Raw genomic sequence first — 22,102 nt, forward strand, 5'->3', positions numbered from 1 at the left:
GGCCGCCGCCCCCGGGCTCGTCAAAACGATGAGCCCCCTGCGCCGCCCCGTAGGCCGCGGGGCGCAACGCGGAGATCCGTGCCCTGCCGCGGGCTTCCCGGTGTCCTTGCTCGAGTCGCTTAACTGCTCTCTCCTCCACGTCCGCCAAGCGTGAAAAGGGGAAAGCACTTCAGCATACTTGCAAGTCATCGGAGGTGCTGCTCCAATGGCTGTTCTAAAGAATCGCTTCATCTACTTTTTTTCTCTCCTGCCACAGTTTCGGCTCGCTCATAGAGAAAATATCGGCTCTACCTCACAATTTCCTCCTATCTCCTTGAACACCTGATTTAAAGTTGGGTTAGAGATGATAGGCCCCAGCTGGAGCTCTGGTAAGGCCATCCCAGCTGGTCCTGCTTTCGTTACAGTTCCAATCAAGCCCCAGCTGGTGGAAAGCTGGGGATGCTCCTCTCTGCCTTTTCACCTCACCACCCTGTGGTTAGGCTCTGCTTAACACAAAGCTAGGCCAGTTTGCACACACAAAAAAATATTAAAGTGTACATTTGGAGAAAGCTAGGATGACACAAACAACAACAACAACAACAAAAGACTAGATTGGGCGTAAAGAAGAAGTATTTTACAGTGAGGGTGGTGAGGCACTGGCAAAGGTTGCCCAGAGATTTAATGGAAGCCCCATCCCTGGACACATGTGAGGTCAGTTTGGATGGGGTTCTGCACACTTGATGGAGCTGTGGATGTCCCTGTTCATTGCAGGGGAGTTGGACCAGGTGGCCGTAGAAAGGTCCATTCCAACTCAAACGATTCTATGAAAGAAGAAAATAAAAATAAATAAAAAAAGAAGCTATTCCCTTCTCAGGGGGCGGTTGTGATTGTGCACATTTACAACAGCGTGATCAGAAGACAGCATGGCTGCCTAATCATTAATTTAGTAAGATCACTGAAAACAGCTGTTCATGGCTGCTAGCAGGGTGTGCACTCCAGGAAACCTCAGGGTGCTCATCCCAGCAGCATCTCAGCCATTTGCCTCCAGTTTCAGTAAACAGCCTTCACTCAAATGTAGCTTGCTTTTGTTTAGCGTGTCATGTTATCAGCACTGCTGCTAGCCCTCAGGCATGGAGAGGTGTATTGTATACACATATGTATATATGTCATGTAGCCATAGCAACAAGAAAACAAAGCAATGGCACATCTTCAGGTGAAGGCACACCTTTCTATCCCATCTCAGTACTCTGATATAAGAGATTTCTTTCTAGGAAATACAGCTATACGTCCAATTCATGGTAGCTTAGTTACATTTGTGCTTATGAAATAACAAAATCAGGGTTTATCTACACACAAAATCAAATCTAATCCAACTAAAGTTTCACTATAGTTTTCACTTCTAAGCAGAACTGGTGCAGAGCATTTAGTGGTTATGCAATTTAAACTGGTATTACAAAGATTTGTAAGAAACATAATTAGCTTTAGCCTGAATCTGGATTAGATGATATTTAAAAAATTACCATGAACACAAGACAAAAAACTTGCCCTGGCATATTCTCACCTCTGTTGTGAACAGATGATTGTAGAATCACGAAGACTGAAGGAGACTTCTAAGATCCCCAAGTCCAATCCCAATCCACACCACCATGCCCACTGACCACGTCTCTCAGTGCCACATTTCCACACTCCTTAAATACCCCCAGAGACGGTGACTCCACCACTTCCCTTCTCACCATCCCTGGCTTGTTCTTCTGTTGGACAGAGCCCACAAGCAGCACAGCAAATAGCCTGCCATGTGGGCAGAAGCTTTCTGCACAGAGCAGGTTCCATTACATGGGTCCTCCCCATGTAATCATTGGAGCCCTGTGCCCAATGATCATGAACTGGCTAAGCAGTAGTTATTTTGCATGCACTTATATTGGAGAAGAGTAGAAAGGAAGGACAAAAAAAAAAACTAAATAGCTTTCTCCCCACCAACACTGTCCCCACACCTACTCAAGTGGCAACAAATTATGGTTAAAAAAAAAAAAATCTGATATTCTGGTATGATCCAGTTAGAAATATAAATAGCCTGAAGGCATGACATTCAAATAAGACTTAGAGCTGTGTTCATGAACATTCGTAGCAATTTAAAAAAAACCTGATGGCACTTTAGCAAGAATGAAGTGTTATTCCTGGCAAGCTAGCTGGATTTCAGGTCGGATCATATTCCTGTGAAAGACTGTTCTTGCACTGCCAGTTGGACATTGAATGCTTCTTGATTTTGACCTAAATTATTGTGACGTTGCTAGCTGTGTGGTGTTAAGCTGCTAGTTCTTCCAGCCACAAAGCTTGCGGCATTCTGTTATTTGATGGAAAGTTCCTGACTAGGCCTGGCCTCTCTCAGATGGCTGCAATGCTTTTTGCAGCTCTCGGACAACAGACAATTAGAAGTGCTAAGTATTGCTTACAGTGCTGCCAAGCATAGGCTGGGTTGCCAGTGGATGTGCAGACATTGGAGAGACAGCAGCGCTCGCACCTGGAGAAACACCTCCTACTTCACGGAGTAGGAAATCTTCCTGTTTCACTCGTGGTAAGGCTCACATCCTCCAGAAGCCTGTTTTCCAAGCTGTTTGGCTGTTCATACAGGCAAAGTTTACTTTGAAGGCAGTAGAGGGCAACAAAGTACAACAGCGAAATACTAAGTGGGTTTAAGGAGGATGCTGTTACACCCACCTGTCCTACCCACTGATACGCAGCTCATCACAACTCCTTAATGTTAGTTCAACAGGTTGAACTACCCACGTTAAGCTGTATAATCACATCAGCAGCTTCCAAATCTTCCAGCACAAGGCCTGGCAAAAAGAAATTCTTCGTCTACATTAGTGCTCAGCTGTGCTGCTTTTTTAATTCCTAAGTACATGGTTAGATCATATCTAAATTAAGCTTTGAAACTGACCTATCCAGCAGAGAAGGACTTGGGGGTCCTGGTGGACCAGAAGCTGGGCATGAGCCAGCAGTGTGCACTTGCAGCCCGGAAGGCCAACTGTGTTCTGGGCTGCATTAAAAAAAGGGGTGGCCAGCAGGGAGAGGGAGGTGATCGTCCCCCTCTACTCGGCTCTTGTGAGGCCCCCATCTGCAGTGCTGCGTCCAGGCCTGGGGGCCCCCAGTACAGGAAGGACGTGGAGCTCTTGGAGCGGGTCCAGAGGAGGGCACTAAGATGATCAGAGGGCTGGAGCACCTCTCCTATGAGGAAAGGTTGAGGGAACTGGGCTTGTTTGCAAAAGAGAAGGCTCTGGGGAGACCTCATTGCGGCCTTCCAGTACTTGAAGGGAGCAAGTTTGTTGCTGTTTACGAGGGTGGATAGTGATAGGACAAGGGGGAGTGATTTTAAACTGAGACGTGGGAGGTTTAAGTTAGATGTTAGGAGGAAGTTTTTCACACAGAAGGCGGTGACAGACTGGAGCAGGTTGCCCAAGGAGGTTGTGCATGCCCCATCCCTGGAAGCATTCAAGGCCAGGCTGGCTGTGGCTCTGGGCAGCCTGGTCTGGTGGTTGGCGACCCTGCACATAGCAGGGAGGTTGGAACTTGATCATTGTGGTCCTTTTCAACCCAGGCCATTCTATGATTCTATGATTAGGTTGATACAAGATGTGCCCTTGGGTCTGCAGTTTTAAGCAGGAGAGCCTAGCAGTGACAGCAAAGGACTGCCTCCTCTTCCCCAAATCAGTGTGTTATACCACTGACTTCTGTTGTTCGACTTTAGAGATCTGACCAATTCCCGGTGCCTCGGTTTTTCCTCCTAATGAGGAGACCAATGGCATTCACCTGCCTCTCAGTGCTCCTGCAGTGCTCGCTGCTAACTGCAGCCCTCTCCAAGATGAAATCTGTCTTACATGCACAAAGAATTCCCTCAGTACTCCATCATTAGGTCCTGCCACCTCCTCTGTCTGCACACACACTGTTCGGAGAAAAGAGAAACAAAAAGGTAAAAGAAACAAAAACTTTTCTGGGTGGAACTGACTACCAGAACAGCTGAAGCAGTCCACGTGACTGTTGGATCACCCTCAGGATGAGGCTTGGAATTGCCATCACATTCTTGGCAGAGCACTCGTGTATCATTTGCCACCATATCTGATGCCATGTTACGATCAGCTATCACACTTCAGCTATTGTATTTTGGGAATGCTTATTAAAAGCTTGTTTCCCAGAAGAGGAATCGGTCAGATTAGTATCATTAATGTTATTAAGTATCATTAGTACAGCCGTATTGCAGCACAGACTGCTTTGTATTGCACTCACCACACTGCAGGAATTCAGCTTTAACCAAAAGGTGTGATAACATCAGGAAATGTGGGCTTAGCCTTCACTCTTCTCTTGCCTCTGTCCCCTTTCACCTTCTGTTTGTTTGTGATTCCATCAGATATGAACCTCCATTGTTCGTAACAATTCAACAATATTTGGGGTGACTTAATTGATGGGATAAAAAGGATTTAAACAAAGCCAGTTGGTCCTCTGATAAGTAATCAATTATTCTACAAGCTTCCGAGCACGCAAACAGTTACAAACCCAGCCATTTAATTGATTCTTGTTTCTGCAGCTGTGCAATATCTCCCTTTCCCAAGAGGGCTGTTTCCAGTTGCTGCTCAAGGTTTCTAACAATCAAATGGATCAATTCTGCAGATACCTTAAGGCAGTGTGTTAAGTAAGAATGATGTTTGTAGTCTGTGTTGGGTGGGGAAAGAGAGTAGAAAAGCAAATCTATTCACCAGGAAATGTTAAGTAATTTTGTTTTAAACACTGGACATTTATTTAGAGTCTTTAGAGCCCATACATTATTGAATAATTTTAATTTATCACATCCAAATATAATAGGCAAATATATAATACAATAAATTGCATTTGTAGACATAAATACAAAATTTGAGGTAGGGCCTCAAGAATAATGACTTCTTAAATGAATAACGTACAGCATTATATTATGCCCTACATGAGATATGTATGATGCAACCTTAGTAACATAATACATCTTCTCCACGTACAGCTAATGAAAAAAAACAAAAAAACCAATGACCTGGTTAGGGTACATATCTTTATCCATAGGCAGCAGTACCCCATAGAACACCTGTAAATATATATATATATATTTATATATGACATTACGCAAGTAATTAAGATTTAACCCATCAGCGATGGGTCTGTAGTAAAGTGCCATAGGACACAGGGAGCAAATTCTCAGCTGATGTAAATTGTCACAGCTCCAAACAAAGCTGTGACAATTTATACCACCTAAGCATCTACTTTACAAGGTAATACTACATAATATAAATGACAGATAACATGTTATAGTCAATTTACAATTTCCCTAACAATGGAAGATAGCTATAAGGCAAATGGTTACCTGAAGATGCATTTAGGTATTATGGGCAAATAATAATATTGCAAGCGATAAGGTCCAGCCTGGTTCTCGCCTTATGTTAAACCCATCAGGAAAACCTTCCCTCTTTGGTGATAGGCTGCCAGAAGGCAGAAACCATAAATAACCCACCCACTCCCCTCAAGTCGTCAACCCAAGTCCCTCTGGATTACCATGATCTGGCCATTTTACGAGTATCTGATGTGCAAACAGCTTAGCTACTAACTAACAAACACCAGGCACAGCAGAGTTCATGGTGAAACAGAGACGCCTTCTGGGAGGCCTCTTGCCAAAAGCTCTGCAGCCTGCAACCCACACTCCATACCAGTCTTTGACTGCAAGAAAAGGTGGAGTTGCAGAAGAAGAAAACAACAGGATATCAAGCTTTGTCGTAAATAAGCAATTGCTTTTGTCACAGGCAGCAAGAAATCATATTATCCTTATAACTCTACATATATTCAAAAAAGACTGAAAGGTATCAAAATAAATCAGCGTTTTGAGTTTCATGGTAAGGGATAGCCACAGTGCATTGGAAGCAATGACCTTCAGTGCCAAGGCACATCTAATGCAGACATCAAAGCAGAGCAGAACCTCATAAAAAAAAAAAAATAATACTTTGACCCAATTGAACATCATGTAAAGACAATCCAAGCCTCTCAATTAAAGGTCATTTTGTTAAACCCTTTTCTTGGGAACAAAGTGCTGCCATGTCTAGTTGAAACACAAGTTTTGAACATTGCATGTTAAAAACACTAGTAGGAAGACCCCAAGGAACTTGAAGATGGCGAACATTTGCATTGTGATCATTAACGCATACAGCAACAGTGCATTTTGGCTCGTTCAGAAGTTCAATTTCATTTCAAAGAAAATATGTGCAACGGAACTAATTCTCATCAAATTTGAACATTTTTACTCACAAGACAGATAGATCTGCAAGTAAGCACATCACATTTTTACTAATATGGCTTTTTCCCCTTTTTTTTTTAATCTTTAAAGATCTTTACCGATACTTAATTAGTTACTAAATTTCTTTTTAGAAAATTATTAAAGTACATGCAAACTTTTCTAGAACATACTAAGCTAAATGCATTCCCAAACTGCAAGGTTACTTCTCATTTAAAGAGGACGCTGCTGGTTAATTTAATCTCAACGTTCAGATTTGGACAGTGAAATACTTCTTTTTAGAAGCCTTGCATGAAAAACTTCTGCTTTTAATATATAGTGAACATTTCATATCTTTGGCGACTTCTGTAGTGTTTTCTCCAACTCTCCAAGTGTTTTTGCATGTCTAGTATTGAAGGTCAAAGCCAAAGACAAAAATCAACTGGAAGAACATTGCTCTCTATAATCTGTCTTCAGTTTCAAAGTCAGGTCTAATCCTGTGATAAGGATTTAACAAGCACAGGAACAGCACAAATGAAAATAGTGCAGATTAACTATAGGATTCATGGAAGGCAATTTTTCATATGTATTTCATTTTGGCAATCCAAGCCAAAGGACAGATATCATCACCTAGCAGTATTCCTTCAAATGATATCTCTTTTATTCTTAAAGTAGACAGCAACCAACTTCCTCATACCGAGACAATTTTGTTGCAATTAGTAAATTATGGTTCCAATGCACATCCTGAGACAAAGATAAGATGTGAAAGTATTCAGAACCATTACATGATTTGACTGTGGTTTGTTTTTTTCTTTAAGAGGAACAAGCCTATAGATCTATTGTTTTTTATTGCAACAGTAAGAAAAGCAAACTGGACTGGACTCCAAAAATCAAGTCAAAAGAAGCTAGATAATATCAGTAAAGAGAGGCCTAGAGCTTTTTATCCTGACCAAAATGTGTAAGTCTCACTGACTTATATTCCTTTCTTCACCCTGAAGTGCTCTCAGCCTCAAGCAGATGTAGGGGCCAAACTTCCATTGCATCAGCGTGGCTTCTCACACCCGCCTCTGCCAGGAAAATAAAAGCCAGAAGAATAGAAACCCCCTTAAGAAACAGCGGGCAAAATTGAGAAGTAGGGGCACAGCTTTAAGGCAGAGAAGCTGCAGTGGGGTCCCATCCTGCTGCCCCATGAGATGAGGACTGGCAGAGCAGAGATTCAGGGGCCAGCACAGATAGTAGCTAAATCCATCCTCAGAGACAGCCCTGATGGCGTTTTCTTGTCCTGCGTGAGGATTAAAGGTCTCCAGCAGTGCTTAAAACTGGCAACACTAATTGCCCCGTGAAAGAGGAAGTTCAGCAAAATGATTTATATATTTCATATACATATATATATATACACACACAGAGAAAACAAGTTAACACGTAGAAGTGTTACGTCAAGGTTTAGCCTTGTTTTCTTCTACAGGAATGGAACGGCACGACACATCTACTGATCTACAGACAAACAGTAACTGAGGATTTACCTGAGACCCTGTAATATGAAGACAGACAGACAAAAGAATTGGAGAGAAACAGTCCCCTGAAAGGAAAGAACATTTACTGGCTACTACAAGAGTGTGTGTGGGGAGGGAAAAACAAGCTAAACTACTCTAAGCTCACCATCTCTACACTGGTCGATAAGATATTTATAGGGACATAAAACATCACTAGTACACACTACATGAACACTGATCACTCTTAAAAAATATCATTTAAGTATGTATAGGATATAACAAGATCATAAAGGTTATTATGTTTTTGCCAATTAGTGAAGATATATTTTTCTCCCTTGTTCTAGTGCATTTACAATAAAATGGGCTAATTTTCTATTCAGTTAAATAAATGTACTCCTAAAAAGCTCTATTTTTTACTTTGTCCAATAAGTAACAATTATTTAAGTCTAACATTCCTATTGCCACACAGAACTGATGCCTAAAATGTAATGATTTAGAATGTCCTATCACTGCCCCCCAGCCCTCATGTTTTGTACATCTTTGCTGCATCCCTGAGGATGACTGCAGTGGTTAATTGTTGCTTTTTTTGTCTTCTTTCTATGTCATGAAAACATTCTAAATGGGAGAAAAAAAAAGAAAAGAAAAGAAGAAGAAGAAGAAAACTATGTAAACTATGTACATTCCAGAGAATACCACTTTGAAGGATTTATGTGCTATATATATAATATATAGACAACTGGGGTTTTGTCATTCCCCATTGGCTGAAAGAGAAGAATACATCTAAAAGTAGTATAAAGAATGAGAATGAAGGGGGGGACTCACAAGGCTAAACAGCACATCTAACTTCTAATAAATGTTGCTGAGTGATAACCAGACTACACTTACCACTGTAAGAATACAAAGTTAGGCACAAATTATATGATGGCTTCTTGAGGAGATACTGTAAACAAAAGCAGAGAAACAAGGAAACCATGTTCAGAGTACTGAAGAGAGTAAAATCACCATCAGGAGGAACATATGTGCAGTTGGCCAGAGCAGCCAGGTTTCAGATGTCTGGTATAACTGAGTTATTTCCAATGGAAATGACAGATAGCAAATTTCAGAAGGAAATGTATGGCAGCACTCTAATTATAATGCCCATGCACCTCATGCCGGCACTATTTCCAAACCACCTCTTGACTCAAATACAATTTGCTCCAATCTCAAATGATATTTTCTTTTTTTCCTAAACTTTGCTTTACTTTCCTATGCCAAAAAAACATCAAATAGACACAGATCAGTGCTTCTACTCTGATCCCACAAGTTGCTTACTGGCATTCTGTTTCAATGGTCTCTGCTTGTTCACTCTCATCCTTCCCTTTAACTACATTGGTAACAGTAAGTCCCACCTTTAGCTGTTACAAAGGATTTTTTGTTTTTTCCTACACAGCCCAACAAAACTTGGGATGTAACCCATTGTGCAACATGGTTTTGCTGTCTCAGTCAAAACATAATACAGCATGGGCATCACCTAACCCTGGAAATGGTCTAGCTAGGTCTCCCCGGTAGCATGCAACAGTAAATCCTACTTCTCTAAGCAACCACTTCCAGGCACTGCAGAGAAGAAAAGAAATGGTGGGGAAACAAATCAGAAAGAATAGCTGAAAAGGCTGACGATGTTACTGTCACCAAGGTAAGAACAATTAGCATTGGGTCCCCAGTTCTATGTCCTTCACTGGCAGTTTAAGTCCCAAGGAAGAGGTTCCCAGTGGATCAATCATATTCATGTAACGTTCACCACGGTGCTTGGCCAAAAACGGACCCCAGTCTGGCTGTGGAGAGCACACCAACTTGAGTCGCTGCAATGTAGAGAAAAGAGAGCCTCATTTGGAGTTATGGAGCAAAAAACAGTGCAGAAGAAAGAAGAGCAGGCTCGTTTGAGGTTTCTGGCAGTGGCTCTGCAATGCTCCACTGCTCATGTTTGTTTCGTACAAAGTTTGCAAGACTAACAGAGGATAAAGTTCTCAGATTTTAAGTATTCATTCTCCCTTACACCATATGAGGGGAGCTCAGATCTACTGCTACAGATTGCCAGGCTCACTTACTGAAGGACATGTGCACCATTACTTAGCCCAGTCGTCTAAGCAGTGGGTAACTGCATTAAAATAATTGGATTTCTGTTTAGCATATTTCCCCAAAGTATACAAATGACCAAAAAGTAGTACATTGCTATGAATGAACCAAGATTCTCATTTTGAGATGACAAAATATTTCACTTCTATCCTCAGCAAAAAGAAAGAGGAGAACATTAATGTGGCAAACAATAACAAGCTTTTCATCTTTCTGCCGATTTCCTTATTGAATAGATCATACGATTGGCTATTTACAGGTAAAAAGGAAAGAAAACATATTTCTGATGACTTAAGAGGGAGCAATTACATGTTTATTACTCAATAAAGTGAATCAGGCCTCTATAGCAGTTATTTTAATCTCTGCTTAATTGCCAGTTTGCAACACTTACCTCCCAGATCAACCATAATAATTTTATGAAGCAGACCCAATGTTCAGAAAATACTGGGCTAGGGATGAAATAACTTCAGTGAAAGCCCTTTCAAAACATGTCCAACTTTTTGGATTTCTTTGGGTGCACTACCAGAAGGACAGTAAGGGTAGCATCCTACTTTTTCACTCCACAGACTCTAGTACAGTACAGGTGAGTTGGAAGATCTGAAGCACAGCTATTTGTCTCAAAGAGAGACGCTTACAAAGCAGTGAACAAGCAATTCTAATTTCATGTTAACTCATCTCCAGTATCAGTTCTCTCTCCTGACCTCTGTGCTCCAACATGCACTACACAAGGGCTGAACAGCCCTTTAGACAAGTGACTTTGCTGCCTAGTGCCAGCTGTGTATTTGGATGCTCTCCCTTGGGCATCTCACCACTTCATGTTAAATTCCTTTGCTCTTTATGAAATGTACAAATGTGATCTTTTCCCTTGGGCACATGTAGTGTGACACATTGAGAGACCAAGTGAATATTCTACCTTAGTAAATTTTGCTCTCTTCATTTTTCTAGGTGTATAACAGACCCGATGGATTTTTGCAGGAGAGCCAAACTGACAAAACTGCTATAAAAAGAGGAGATGAGTGCCTGCTCTTTATTCGAGGAGAGAATGGCACAAGCAGTAGCAGCAAGGACAGCAGAACTGAGAAAGACTCAGAGGGGGACCGCCTCATTTCCAGAGCAGCGAAAAGAAGCAGCGGGTATCTGATTTACAAAACAAAGCCTAAAAAGGCAGCCTAGAAATCAAATGCCACCTGTTTTTTTTCAAGCTCAGACACCACAGCAGGAGAGTTTATTCAGTCAGCAAAGTAGGTTAAGCTGTAGAGCATGAGATCTTTTTGTCTTTCATATATTTAGCCTTCATGGATGGGCACAGCCTTCTGGAACACCCCCATGGGACTCAGGTATGACAGCCTGACACTCTGCAACCTGGCATGTTGTGATGTCATCCCCTAGAGCCCATGGGGCTCTTTGCAGTGCAGCACATACCAGTGGTTGGGTGAAGCTAACTGCTTTGACACACCACAAAGCTGGGGTAACTTTCTTCCGTTGACACCATTTCCAGGGCTTATGAAATTTGCAACGCCTACTTCTCTTAAAAGCCATTACTTAACAATTTAGGAGCATTTTGTTGAGGAATGGGGAATAGAAGGTCTGTGTTTTAAATCACTGGAGCATCTCTTTCCAACACAATGACTAGCCTACCAGCAAGTAAATCTTAGCAACATTAGCCATTCAATATTACAAACATCTATGTAAAATAAAAAAGACATCTCCCGTGACTGTATTTTTAAGCAGCAAGAGGACAGCAGAGTTACCTCAATAAATTTGCCTGGGGCAAGATGCATTTTTATCACAAACATCACTGGGATCCAAATAACTGAGCAGGCCAGCATCAGCCACCCAAGCACCATCGACCAGCCAGGGTAGTGGTAAGCTCCGTAAGTCATCGGTTCCCATTGGTAAAAACTGAAGCAAAGAATGAACTGGAAACAAGGGAGGAAAAAGTCTGAATGAGCAAAACGAACTTGCTACGTAGCCAAGGGCAGGTAACTGTGCACACAGTTGCTCTGCATGGGATATAGATATAAGTACATGCTGCTAGGCAGGGGGTTCTCACCAAATGTAATGAACAGGTCAGAGAACGAATCTAATGAGTTTCATGGAAATCTTGCAGAATCCCACAGAAATCTGTATTTATGCCAGAAGAATTGAAATTAGAATCTTGCCCCTAGAGTAACAGGCTTTATTATATGGTCTATTGGCAGTTTTACCTAATGTGATTATGTTAAGTTACTCCATTTCATTTATGGTATGAATAGCAATACATCTGCTTACATTTGTGCATAATTCAGTAACTTTTGGGAAATGTCTGTGCTCACAGTAATTGCACACAGAAGATTTATAGCAGCATAACTAGGTGAAGGTGTATATAAAACGATTGGTTTTATTTCCAGAGATGTGGAGGAGCTGAAAGTCTAATATTAGACTATTCAAATGTATCAAATATTAGTTTTAAAGAAGCCATAATAGGAAAAAAAAAAATGTATTGCTTGGTTTTGCTTTGTCCATTTCCATAGCACAGAAGTTGAATTATGAGTGATCAGTCTCAAATTATTTCTCACTCTAAGGCCACTAAATATTAGAGTTGGAAGTAACAGCAGCAAAGCATGAAAGCCTGAACTGACCTCACTTGCTTTCCAAATTTGCTTTTCGTAAGAGACAACATAATTTCGTATTCCCTAGCTGTGATTACTGGCAGCAGCTAAGCCTGCAAGTCTGATCAGTAAAGCAACCAAGCAATTAGCAGAAATTGCCTTATAGTTCCCTTCAGAAGCGTAACAATGGCTCTAAAGCAGATCTTGAAAACAGCCATTGGAAGATATAGGCAAAAAAGGAAAGAGAACATGTGCACACGTTTCCTAACAAGACCCACGAGGAAGCATATGTTCACATTGATACAGTCCTAATACTGTTGATTAAAATGGGCTACACTTTCAAACATGAATGTCCAAACTACGCCTATATATTGCCACAGCTGCCACCAGGCAAGTAAGCCAGATCTACACGTTTTCCAAGCATGGCAGCCCTATGCTTTGGTGAAGACAGTCAAGAAAATCTACAGGAGAGGGCAGAACATTTCCACTGCAAATGATTCTATGAACACCTACAACATGCCTGTTGGAAAGATGGTTCTCAGTATAGGAGATCAGTTTCTTCTCATAACTCAGGGTTCTGTTGAGTTAAAACAAATCAGTCCCTTCACCCGTATTCCTCTATGCTAATACAAACTTCTTCAGTTTTCGGAAGAAATGACTTAATTCCTGAACTAACATTACCTGAAAGAAGTAACCAACTATGGAAGACGTTCCACCTCCTCTCCATCCCAAAATCAAAGAACCTCCCAACATTGCACTGAGAGCCTGATTTCATTCTGGTGCCAAAACATGGCATGCACTCAAAGAGTGTAATTATATTTTGGGTAAAATATAAAGGAAATATTGTGTTAGAGGGTCAGACTGTCAACAGAGCAGCAATACATTGAGCCCTGGACTTGGAAAAAAAAGACCTAAAAACTATGCTTCGTAATGTAAAATGAAGTACAAGTCCTCTTTTAGACTAAACGGAGATGCTATGGAGATGCTACTTGGAAGGAAAGCCTATCTAAAAGAGATCGGTGAGGCAATGTTCATCTTGAAACGTTACGTAGTTAAAGGCAGGCGGGCAGCAGCGCCGGCAGCCCGGGGAGGGAGGAAGAGGAGAAGGAAGAAGAGGAGGAGGAGGAGGAGGAGGAAGAGGAGGCGGCACTCCCACTTCCCGCAGGGCGCTGCCGCCACCTGCTGTCCTGCGCTGCCACCGGCACGGCGTGCCTCGGGGAAGCCCGAATTCCTTGTCATAAAGAGGGAGAAACTCCGAAGGGGATGATATTTGTTATTAAGGGCATCCGTATTTCAGCCTCTGCAAAAAATAGCTCCGGCTTTGCAGAGCGGCCGTCACTGAGATCTCCATGAAACTCTTTCCAAAGCATATAACGTGCTGAAAACAAGTTTTTCCCTAACACAGCTTGAGTAGAGAAAGGGACTACGTCATTCTCTCTGTATATATACACACACATCAAATACACATGCCCAGAAAAACCAAACCTTGCTGCTATGCCACAGTATGCTGTGCCAGCATTTGGTGCAAGCAGGGAAAGGCTTCAGCAGCACTGCAGGGAGCCCCACCAGCCCAAGAAGCAACAACAGAAAGAGGCACCAGCAATTCTTGCTTACTGTTAAGATAGTTGGGGTCACAAAGGCCCAGCAGACTCGCCAGAATTTACTTGGCTGGAATCCAATCATCATTTCTATATCTTCACAAAACCTCTGCAATCCTGTAAGTTGAAAAGGTAAATGCAATTAGGGGTGAAAGAAACTGGTTTCAATTTGTGACACGGCTTTTGTGATCCTCCTTATGTCTAATTACAGTAATGGATTGTGTCATGTTAGTTGAAAACCTCAACTGAAGGATTCTAACCACAAAGTCAAAAGTGACACCAATTCCAATGAACTACTCGATTCCTAAGGATTAAAACAAAAACGGAGCTTTTAGCAGAGATTAATCATTGAGTTTAGAACCTTCCAGGTGGAGCCATGATGAACATGTGCTGATTAACTGCAATTCTATGCATACTTGTTACATTTTGAAAAAAAATAAAAATAAAAGCCTTACTAACAACAAAAATTAAATAAACTACTTTAGTTAAGACATGTCTTTAGATGTGACATTATATGCAGCCAGTAAAACCAGTCAGCTGGTTATCAATATCAATATCAATGGGCCCTCCTCAATTCCACAACTATTTGAGATTTAACCACAAAAAATTTAAAAAATTCAAGACTGAAACATGTTATAGCTCATCTAATGGTGATGAGAAGAAGGAAACCTGGGGTCCTCCATTAAGTGGACATTTCAAACGTGGGCCAATTTGATTTGATAAAGTGGGTGACCGTCTCTGCCATTTACATTGTACAAAGCATTATTCTACACTACTTAGTCTCGTTTCTATGATGTGGAGACAGGGATAGAGCTTAAATATTGCTGGAAAGTCCTTCAGTGAAGGAGGAAATTCTCAGAAGAAAAGCAATGAATTGCTTTATGCTCTCAATGCCCTTATAGCCAGCCACTGCAGCTGCTGAACATAAGAAGAGATAATCCCCAGGTTTTATCTCCGTAATTTTGAAGCTTTTCTGCTATTATTGAGGAGAAATTAATCTATTCACCTGACTTCTAACAGTTAAGAATGGATGCCCTAGCATATAAAAAATAGCAATGGCTCAATGCTCACTGTTCAGCATCTTCTGATGCACCTCAAGGAGAACAGCAGGAGCTAGGGCAGTCCCAGAGCTGAGCTTAGCAGTGAGCCCAGATTAAGCCAGCACAGGCAGATAGCATGCAAGAGAAAAGCTGAAAACTGTTACTGCAATAAAAAGATGAAAATCCAGAAACTAAAGAAGGTGGTACTGCAAGATCTGTGCCTATCTTACTCATCGTGTACTTCTCCTTTTTGTAACACAAACCTTTACATGCCTGGACTGAATGTAACACCCAGGACTGCTCTGTGATGGACGTGAAAGCAATCTTTGCAGTAGCTGGATGATTTGCCCCTCTGATGTGTTTTCCTGTTTATTCCAGCTCAGTGAACCATCTGAAGCAAGCTACTTGGGAGATGCTCAGCAGCAGCCATCCCTGCAGCATGCTGCAGTAGCAACCAAACTGGTTAAACTGGCTGCAGCAACAAAAAGTGTAGGCTGAAGCGTCCACACATATTAGAGCTAGTCTGAGTGCCCCTGCCTTGGCCATACTTGGAACTGCAATGGAGCTTTACCTGATGACATAGTTACCATAGGATTCTGCCTCCAAAATTTGGGCAAGCTTCATGCAGATTTGACCAGATTTGCTTAAAACTTCAATGGTTGTTTTTTTCTTTTTTTTTTTTTTAAGAGCTCCTTCTTGGAATTTTTGGCAAAAATTCAGCTTTGGGTGCTTTGAAGTACTTACAGTTCAGGAGCCAATGCATGTAAACATGCAGAGCTGACACAGAAGGTGTCTCGCAGCGAATGACAGAAAATGGGTTCAAATGTAAAGGACACTTTAGTTAATAAAGCACTGATTCAATCTTAGTGCACCTGGTTTCTCCCTCAGATCAGTCAGCCTGCTGCATGACTTCGGGAAATCAACAATATATCAAATTTCAGTTTTCACCTTCTAAAGTAGGATGATGTATTCAAAGTGCTACAGGCATAAAATCCAGTACAAAGCGCAATGCAAGCTAAAAACAGGATCTGCTTCAAACTTCTGCAGGTAAAATGTGTGCAACGAGTGACATACTTCCTACCAACACCCAGCAGCAGCTACCACTCGCTCTGATGATGAACCTTCCTGACAACAGACTGCCAAAAAACCAGTCTGGAAGGAGCTTGAATCAAGTTCAGGTCATGCATTTTCAATTCCAAGCAATTTCCTACAGTGTTTCACTGTAGCACAAAGATCTTCATGCTTAGCTTTGCATTACAATACACAACAGTGGAAATAATGCTGATGATTAAGTTAATACCCACAGCTTTAAGTTATTCTTCACCAATCATGCATCATCATAATCTAACAAGTGGAGAACAAACATCTATGCTGGCAAGTGAAATAAAAACCTGCACTTAGACAGAATAATGTAGCACGGGCCCTCCTGAAAAAAATAAGTGATTGCAAGGAAATAACCAAGCGTGCCTCTTTTTAATTTAAAAATCTCAACAAGCAGAACATGTAACAAGAGCTAAGGAAAGATTTATTTCATCATAAAAGCACCTGCCACTATTCTGCCAGCCTGCTTGCCATGAAGAGTACAAGTGTACAGAGAAAGGTGTCAGTGGAGTGTAAAACAAGTAATTGTCAGAGCCTGAAAATATATTATGCCAATTTTAAGTACTGCTTGAAGGAATTTAACAAGGACAACAGCCTCGCTTGCATTTGGAAGATACAAATTTAGGAAGATACAAGCTGTATTTAGATTTAATGCAGTACAAGTAGTTACGGTGCATTAGTGGAGTGAGTGATGAACGTAAAATAAATCCTTCATTTTCATGCTGAGAGTAGAAGATTTCAGTGTTTAAAAATAAAGGTTAATTCCTGGTAGTAATCTTTGAAATTGTCATATGAAAGACATGACTAACATCTGTTGATTAACAATCCACGGGTATGGAAAGCACAGGGCAAATGATTTGCTATTTGTCAGATCTTCGCCACATCTGATTACTTTAGAAAATTTGTAACAAAGAAAAGATCTCCTCTACTCAAATCCTTCCTCAAATAGCAGCTCTGTAGCTATTCTGTATTATTTTACATTTTCCACAGAAATTAGTATTTTAAGGAATAATTAATGTATTGGGTAAAGCCAAGCAAATCTAACGAAGTTCTGTACTATGAAGGCAGGCTTGTAGTTCTTCTGCCACTCAATGTTCAAAGGTGAGATAGAGCTATTTTCTTCCTATTTACCTTCACGCCTATTTAAGAACACACAGAGCAAAGGAATTCCACAGACTGGAGTAGCTTTTGAGCTCTTGAAAAATATTCTGTGCAAGGAATTTTTCTCTTCTGTACTGATGGCAATAGCTTAGAGGATGCAATCTTGGCACAGGCCGAGTGACACTAATCATAATGATGGCAAAGAAGGGTAGCATAAAGTACTTTTAGCATAGCATTGTTCAGGCATGTCCTCAGCAAACAGGCAAGTAGGAAGGGGAGAAAAACAACTAGGTGCTAGACTCAGTGGTAACTGGGAGGACAGAATGTGCAAACTGTGCATGTCTTCATGGAAACTGAAGCGCAAAGACAATTTGCCAGCATTGAATTTCAGACCTGGAGTTCTGCTAAATAATCCCCCAGATCCATCTCTAGACTTGACCTCAGGGAGTATCTCAAAGCATTACTCTCAGGTCCTTTGAGAAGATTGTTTGCATGTAAAGCTGATAGCAGTTACCAGTATCATCTCACTCACAGATATTACACTTCTAAACCAGCCCTAATCAACATACATCCATTTCAGGGACATTAAAAAATAATAGTAATAATAATAAAATAAAAATCTGAGCAATCAGAAAGTTTTGACTTTTTCTTTTTATATATATTTTTCATTATGTTCTGTGAGATTACAATAGGTCACAGCTGACTTAGTTGAGGCTGCCCACTGGAGTGGACATCACCAGAGCTAGAATACACTGCTCTATTTTCATGAAATTAGAGAGAACAGGGCAGGATGGATTGCCTGTCCTTTCTATAGCATCTAATTCTCAAGCAAGAGTTTTGAGTTATGTCTGAATTTTCATACATTTATTTTAGAGTACTCTATAATCTAAGTAGATTTAAGTATCCAGTGCACAACACTGGGACCTAAGATCATCCTGCTACGTATACATCTCCAGAAGAAAACCTCAGGATTGCCAAAGACTAGCTGATTGAAAATAAATCATTCACTTCTGGCTATGGCAAGAGCAGAAACAGCCTTTACCTTGTTTTCTTTGACACCAAGACTCAGCACTTCCTTCACTTTTGAAGACAAGTCTTAAATGGCACCAACATGCTCCAGGCATAAATTAAAAGCCTGTTATATAGCCAAATCATCACATGCCCTACTACAGTTATCTTAGATTACACATTTCCAAGAATCAATTTCCTCAAAGTGGGCAAGTTTGGGAACAGTAATCAGATGATTCTGTCAGCTACGGAGGCATGGAGGTAACTGCACTACTCTACAATAACTGGTGATCTTTCCCATAACTTAAAGTGTGGGTTGATGTAAGTAGTGCTACCATTGTGCATAGGTTATCACTCTGAGTAGCAGCATATCTTCATTCTGTGATATAGAGAGATAGGCTAAAGGGAAAGCTAGGTGTGCATACAGAAAATAAATCCTTCAAAAGCTGCTAAATGCAAGTTTGCTCAGAGTTTAACCTTGTAGAATTGGTGTGTGGATGAACTACTGGAAAACTATCACTAAATGCTTTGTCTTAGCACTGACTAAGAATGCTCCCATGCTCTCAAAACATTGGCTTTAAGCTACTGATAGAAAACAACAATAGGCTGTATAAAATATATTTTTTAAAATATACACATTTAAAGGAATCATAATAATGAAGTTCCATAATGTTTCCATTCAAAATAATGGTTCTGAATTCTTAGGTTTTTCTTTCTACAAAAATAAATAAATACAAACAAATGTTGCACCTTTTCTTGAGAACTTAATGATAACATTTACTTTGCCGTGTACTGAAACACTGCTTTGACATAGGCAACAACAATATTCTTACCATAAATGTAGGAAACTCCAACAAGCTCAAAGATGGCAATGATGACAAGAGAGTAAGAAGCTGCATAAGTGTCCACAAGTTGTAACATATACATTCCACCCTGAAGAAAAAAGAAAAGAGCTGTTACTTCTAGCCTACATGCCTCTCCATGTGCCAAAATAACCCTGTACTAAGCACTAAGGTAGAAAAAACAGACAGGAGCAGGACACAACATTATTTTCTAAGCAAGCATCCAAAAGACAGAGATTCAAGCCACATTACTATTTCTTCCTTCTACTAAAGGAGTAGCAGATGTTCTGCACCATAGACCATCTCAGCTAGAAAAGAAACAGAAAGAATGCCAGATTGTGGTGACTGAAACACCCTGGGAAGGGGAAGACATAGATGTCAGACCTTTTAGATTAAGGAATGCAACCTGATCTTCAATTGGCACCACCAAGTGCAACATCCAAAGCAAAATCACCATTGAAACTAGAAATAATAGTGAGTCCGATTGATTCCTCTGGCAGAAAGGATATAATGCCCCGTCCTCAGAAGAAAGCCTGAAGCAACATAACTCAAGCGAATGAAGAACTGAATCCATCCCAAACTTTGGAACAGGAGAGTCACGCTGGTAGCTGGTGAAGTAAGGAAAAGAAAGCCAAAGAGGGGGAAAGGATGGATAAGGGTAACAGAGTCCGCACACCTCCTCTTGAAATTGTTCAGTTTACAATGCTGGAGGAAGTAGTGGAAAACAGACAGCGAGGATTATCTGCGGTAGATGAGAATTTCATTATTAACTCCACAGTTTGCCAGGGCTATCAGTGCACATCTATGTCACCCACGTGAGGGAAGGCACACCAAACGAACACACAGGTTTAGATGGCATATTAATGTTTGGGGTTTTTTTGTTTTGTTTCTAATCAAATACCTGTGTTATATGACTACTTGGAGATGCTTGATTAGGAATTAATGTTAAGAGGGTCAGACTTTCAGAAAGATTTGAGAAACCAAGTCTCTTAAATGCATCTCAGCCAGAGCATCCACGCACAAAGCTTTCAAACTCACCTGGTGTCTTTAATCATTTGACTGAATTCTGCTTCCTATTTTACAACTGTTTCTTGCAAGAACAGAGAACAGCCACCAGAGGGAGAGTGGGGGCAGAGAGCGATGCTCAAAGACAGTATCATTACCTGAGTGATCATAGGAAATCCCATGATGAAAAAGGAAATGCAGCACCCAAGAGTGAACAGTGCCTTGTGTGTACGTAAGTATTTGGGGAATTCATCTGAAACAGAGGTCACTATGGTCTCAATAGTGGCAAACTGAAAGACAAAATAAAGAGATTCATTTTCATACTCACAATGTACACAAAATGGTCCAACTGGATATACTGTGAAGCGAGACAGAGTGTTCCGAATCCTTGGTGTTAAATGCTTGGATGCCAATGCCAAAGCATTGCCCAAATCATTTCAGTACTGATGGCCTTAATTCTTCTCGCTCTTTGTAAATCAGTACATAGACCACACAGAAAATAGCAACCAATCCCCACACGTAAATAGGAAAAGCACCAAGAAAAGGATGGAAAACGAAAGCATTTTACCATAGTGTCCAATCCAAGTGTCAGAAGCATCAAAAAGAATATGATAGCCCAGAACGGAGAGAGAGGAAGCCTAGTTAAAGCTTCTGGGTAAACAACAAAAGCAATCCCAGGACCTGGAAATGATAAAAATAAGGTTTGTGATAAAATTAATAGTATCAATTTGGTTGACCCTATAGGAAAAAAGGAGGGAGAATCAAAAAGTAATGTTTCAAAGTATAATCCTGCATTACTATGCATGATAAAAGTAAAAAGCAATCCAAGTCAGTCTTTTCTGTATACAGAAAGATTTTACCACTTTAAGACTGAGTCTCAAATGATTAACTTCCTTTTTAGCTATAAGGTTCAAGACATTTACATACTGCTACCTTCCAAGCTGCAGAACACACTTTTAACCACTATGCTGATACACTGATCCAAACAAGGGTAAACAAAGCCATGTATTATGGCTGCTTTTTCTCACATACCAGAAAAGACGTTCTGTTTTAGCAGCATATGAAATAATCTACGTAGTCAACTCATGAAGCATTTCAAGTTCCTTCTGAACAAAGGACACATGAAATTTAACAGCAGTGTGGGCTGTTAAAGACAGGAAAGCTCCAAAGGTTTTGCACATGTTGGAATTTTAAAAGTCAAATGACCTTGAACTTTTGTTTTAAATTACTACAGCCTTTCAGTAATGTTGAGATGTTCTTAGTCAAACCATGAGAGTAGAACCAAAATAGATTGCCTCTCCCTTCGTGAAGAGAATTTTATTTTTCATCAGGAACACAAGTTTTTCCTGAAAGACAGATTCTAACTGAGAATATTATATAGTACTTCAGATTAATATCTTAACAAAAAAAGGTTCCTTCCCATTCCAATCAACAATTTGCATCCAGGTTACTGCATGCTTCGAAGGCAGATTACATTGCATCATGACTGACCATCTACTGTCCTATGTAATGTGTCACCTCCAGGCAAATGAACAAGGTGAACCAAGTGATTCCTCTACCATCCCGTCAGCCAGATCCTCCAGCCCTCTCCTCAGCTGTCCCTTCAGAGCTTCCGCAGCAGATTCACCCAAGGACGGTGCTCCTTATGATAAACTGACTGCACTGTGGTTTGGATTGCAGGGTGCTTGACCTTGATCTAAAATAAAAATTGAGTGGAAACCCAATGGTTGCCCTTTAATTCTTCCTAACCAACAGCAGTGTTTACATCAGAAATTGATAGATGTGCTCTTGCATCGTGTCCGTCTCTCGTCTTACTGCTGAATCGATGATAATTCTACAAAGAGGTTCTTCATCTTACAACCAGAACCTTCGTATAAGGACTATGAAATGCAGACATGCTATCCAGAAAGCACATATGATTACATACAGCAATAAAACCTGCCTTACTATCCTGTCAC

The 22,102-nt window shown here is 40.8% G+C and overlaps 2 protein-coding genes across 4 annotated transcripts in view; both read right to left on the reverse strand.

Annotated features, from left to right (window-relative positions):
* The window catches only part of NELL1 (neural EGFL like 1), a 273,232-nt gene extending 272,977 nt beyond the window's left edge, over window positions 1-255 (reverse strand). For 2 of the 3 annotated variants that reach the window (XM_031553393.1, XM_010710718.3), the window contains exon 1: window positions 179-255. The gene's annotated coding sequence lies outside the window, so the exon portion shown is untranslated. The remainder of the gene's footprint in view (window positions 1-178) is intronic. The other variant, XM_031553394.1, reaches the window with a different exon arrangement.
* A 6,088-nt stretch (window positions 256-6,343) lies between these two features.
* SLC6A5 (solute carrier family 6 member 5) overlaps window positions 6,344-22,102 on the reverse strand; it is a 28,097-nt gene continuing 12,338 nt past the window's right edge. The window contains exons 10-15 of the mRNA XM_031553395.1: window positions 20,713-20,825; window positions 20,303-20,434; window positions 19,131-19,230; window positions 14,064-14,164; window positions 11,610-11,777; window positions 6,344-9,587 (exon numbers count right to left, since the gene is read on the reverse strand). Of these exons, the coding sequence (XP_031409255.1) occupies window positions 9,432-9,587; window positions 11,610-11,777; window positions 14,064-14,164; window positions 19,131-19,230; window positions 20,303-20,434; window positions 20,713-20,825 (770 nt within the window). The 3' untranslated portion in view covers window positions 6,344-9,431. The remainder of the gene's footprint in view (window positions 9,588-11,609; window positions 11,778-14,063; window positions 14,165-19,130; window positions 19,231-20,302; window positions 20,435-20,712; window positions 20,826-22,102) is intronic.

The sequence above is a fragment of the Meleagris gallopavo genome, chromosome 5 (assembly GCF_000146605.3).
Source record: "Meleagris gallopavo isolate NT-WF06-2002-E0010 breed Aviagen turkey brand Nicholas breeding stock chromosome 5, Turkey_5.1, whole genome shotgun sequence".
NCBI classification, from domain to species: Eukaryota; Metazoa; Chordata; class Aves; order Galliformes; family Phasianidae; genus Meleagris; species Meleagris gallopavo.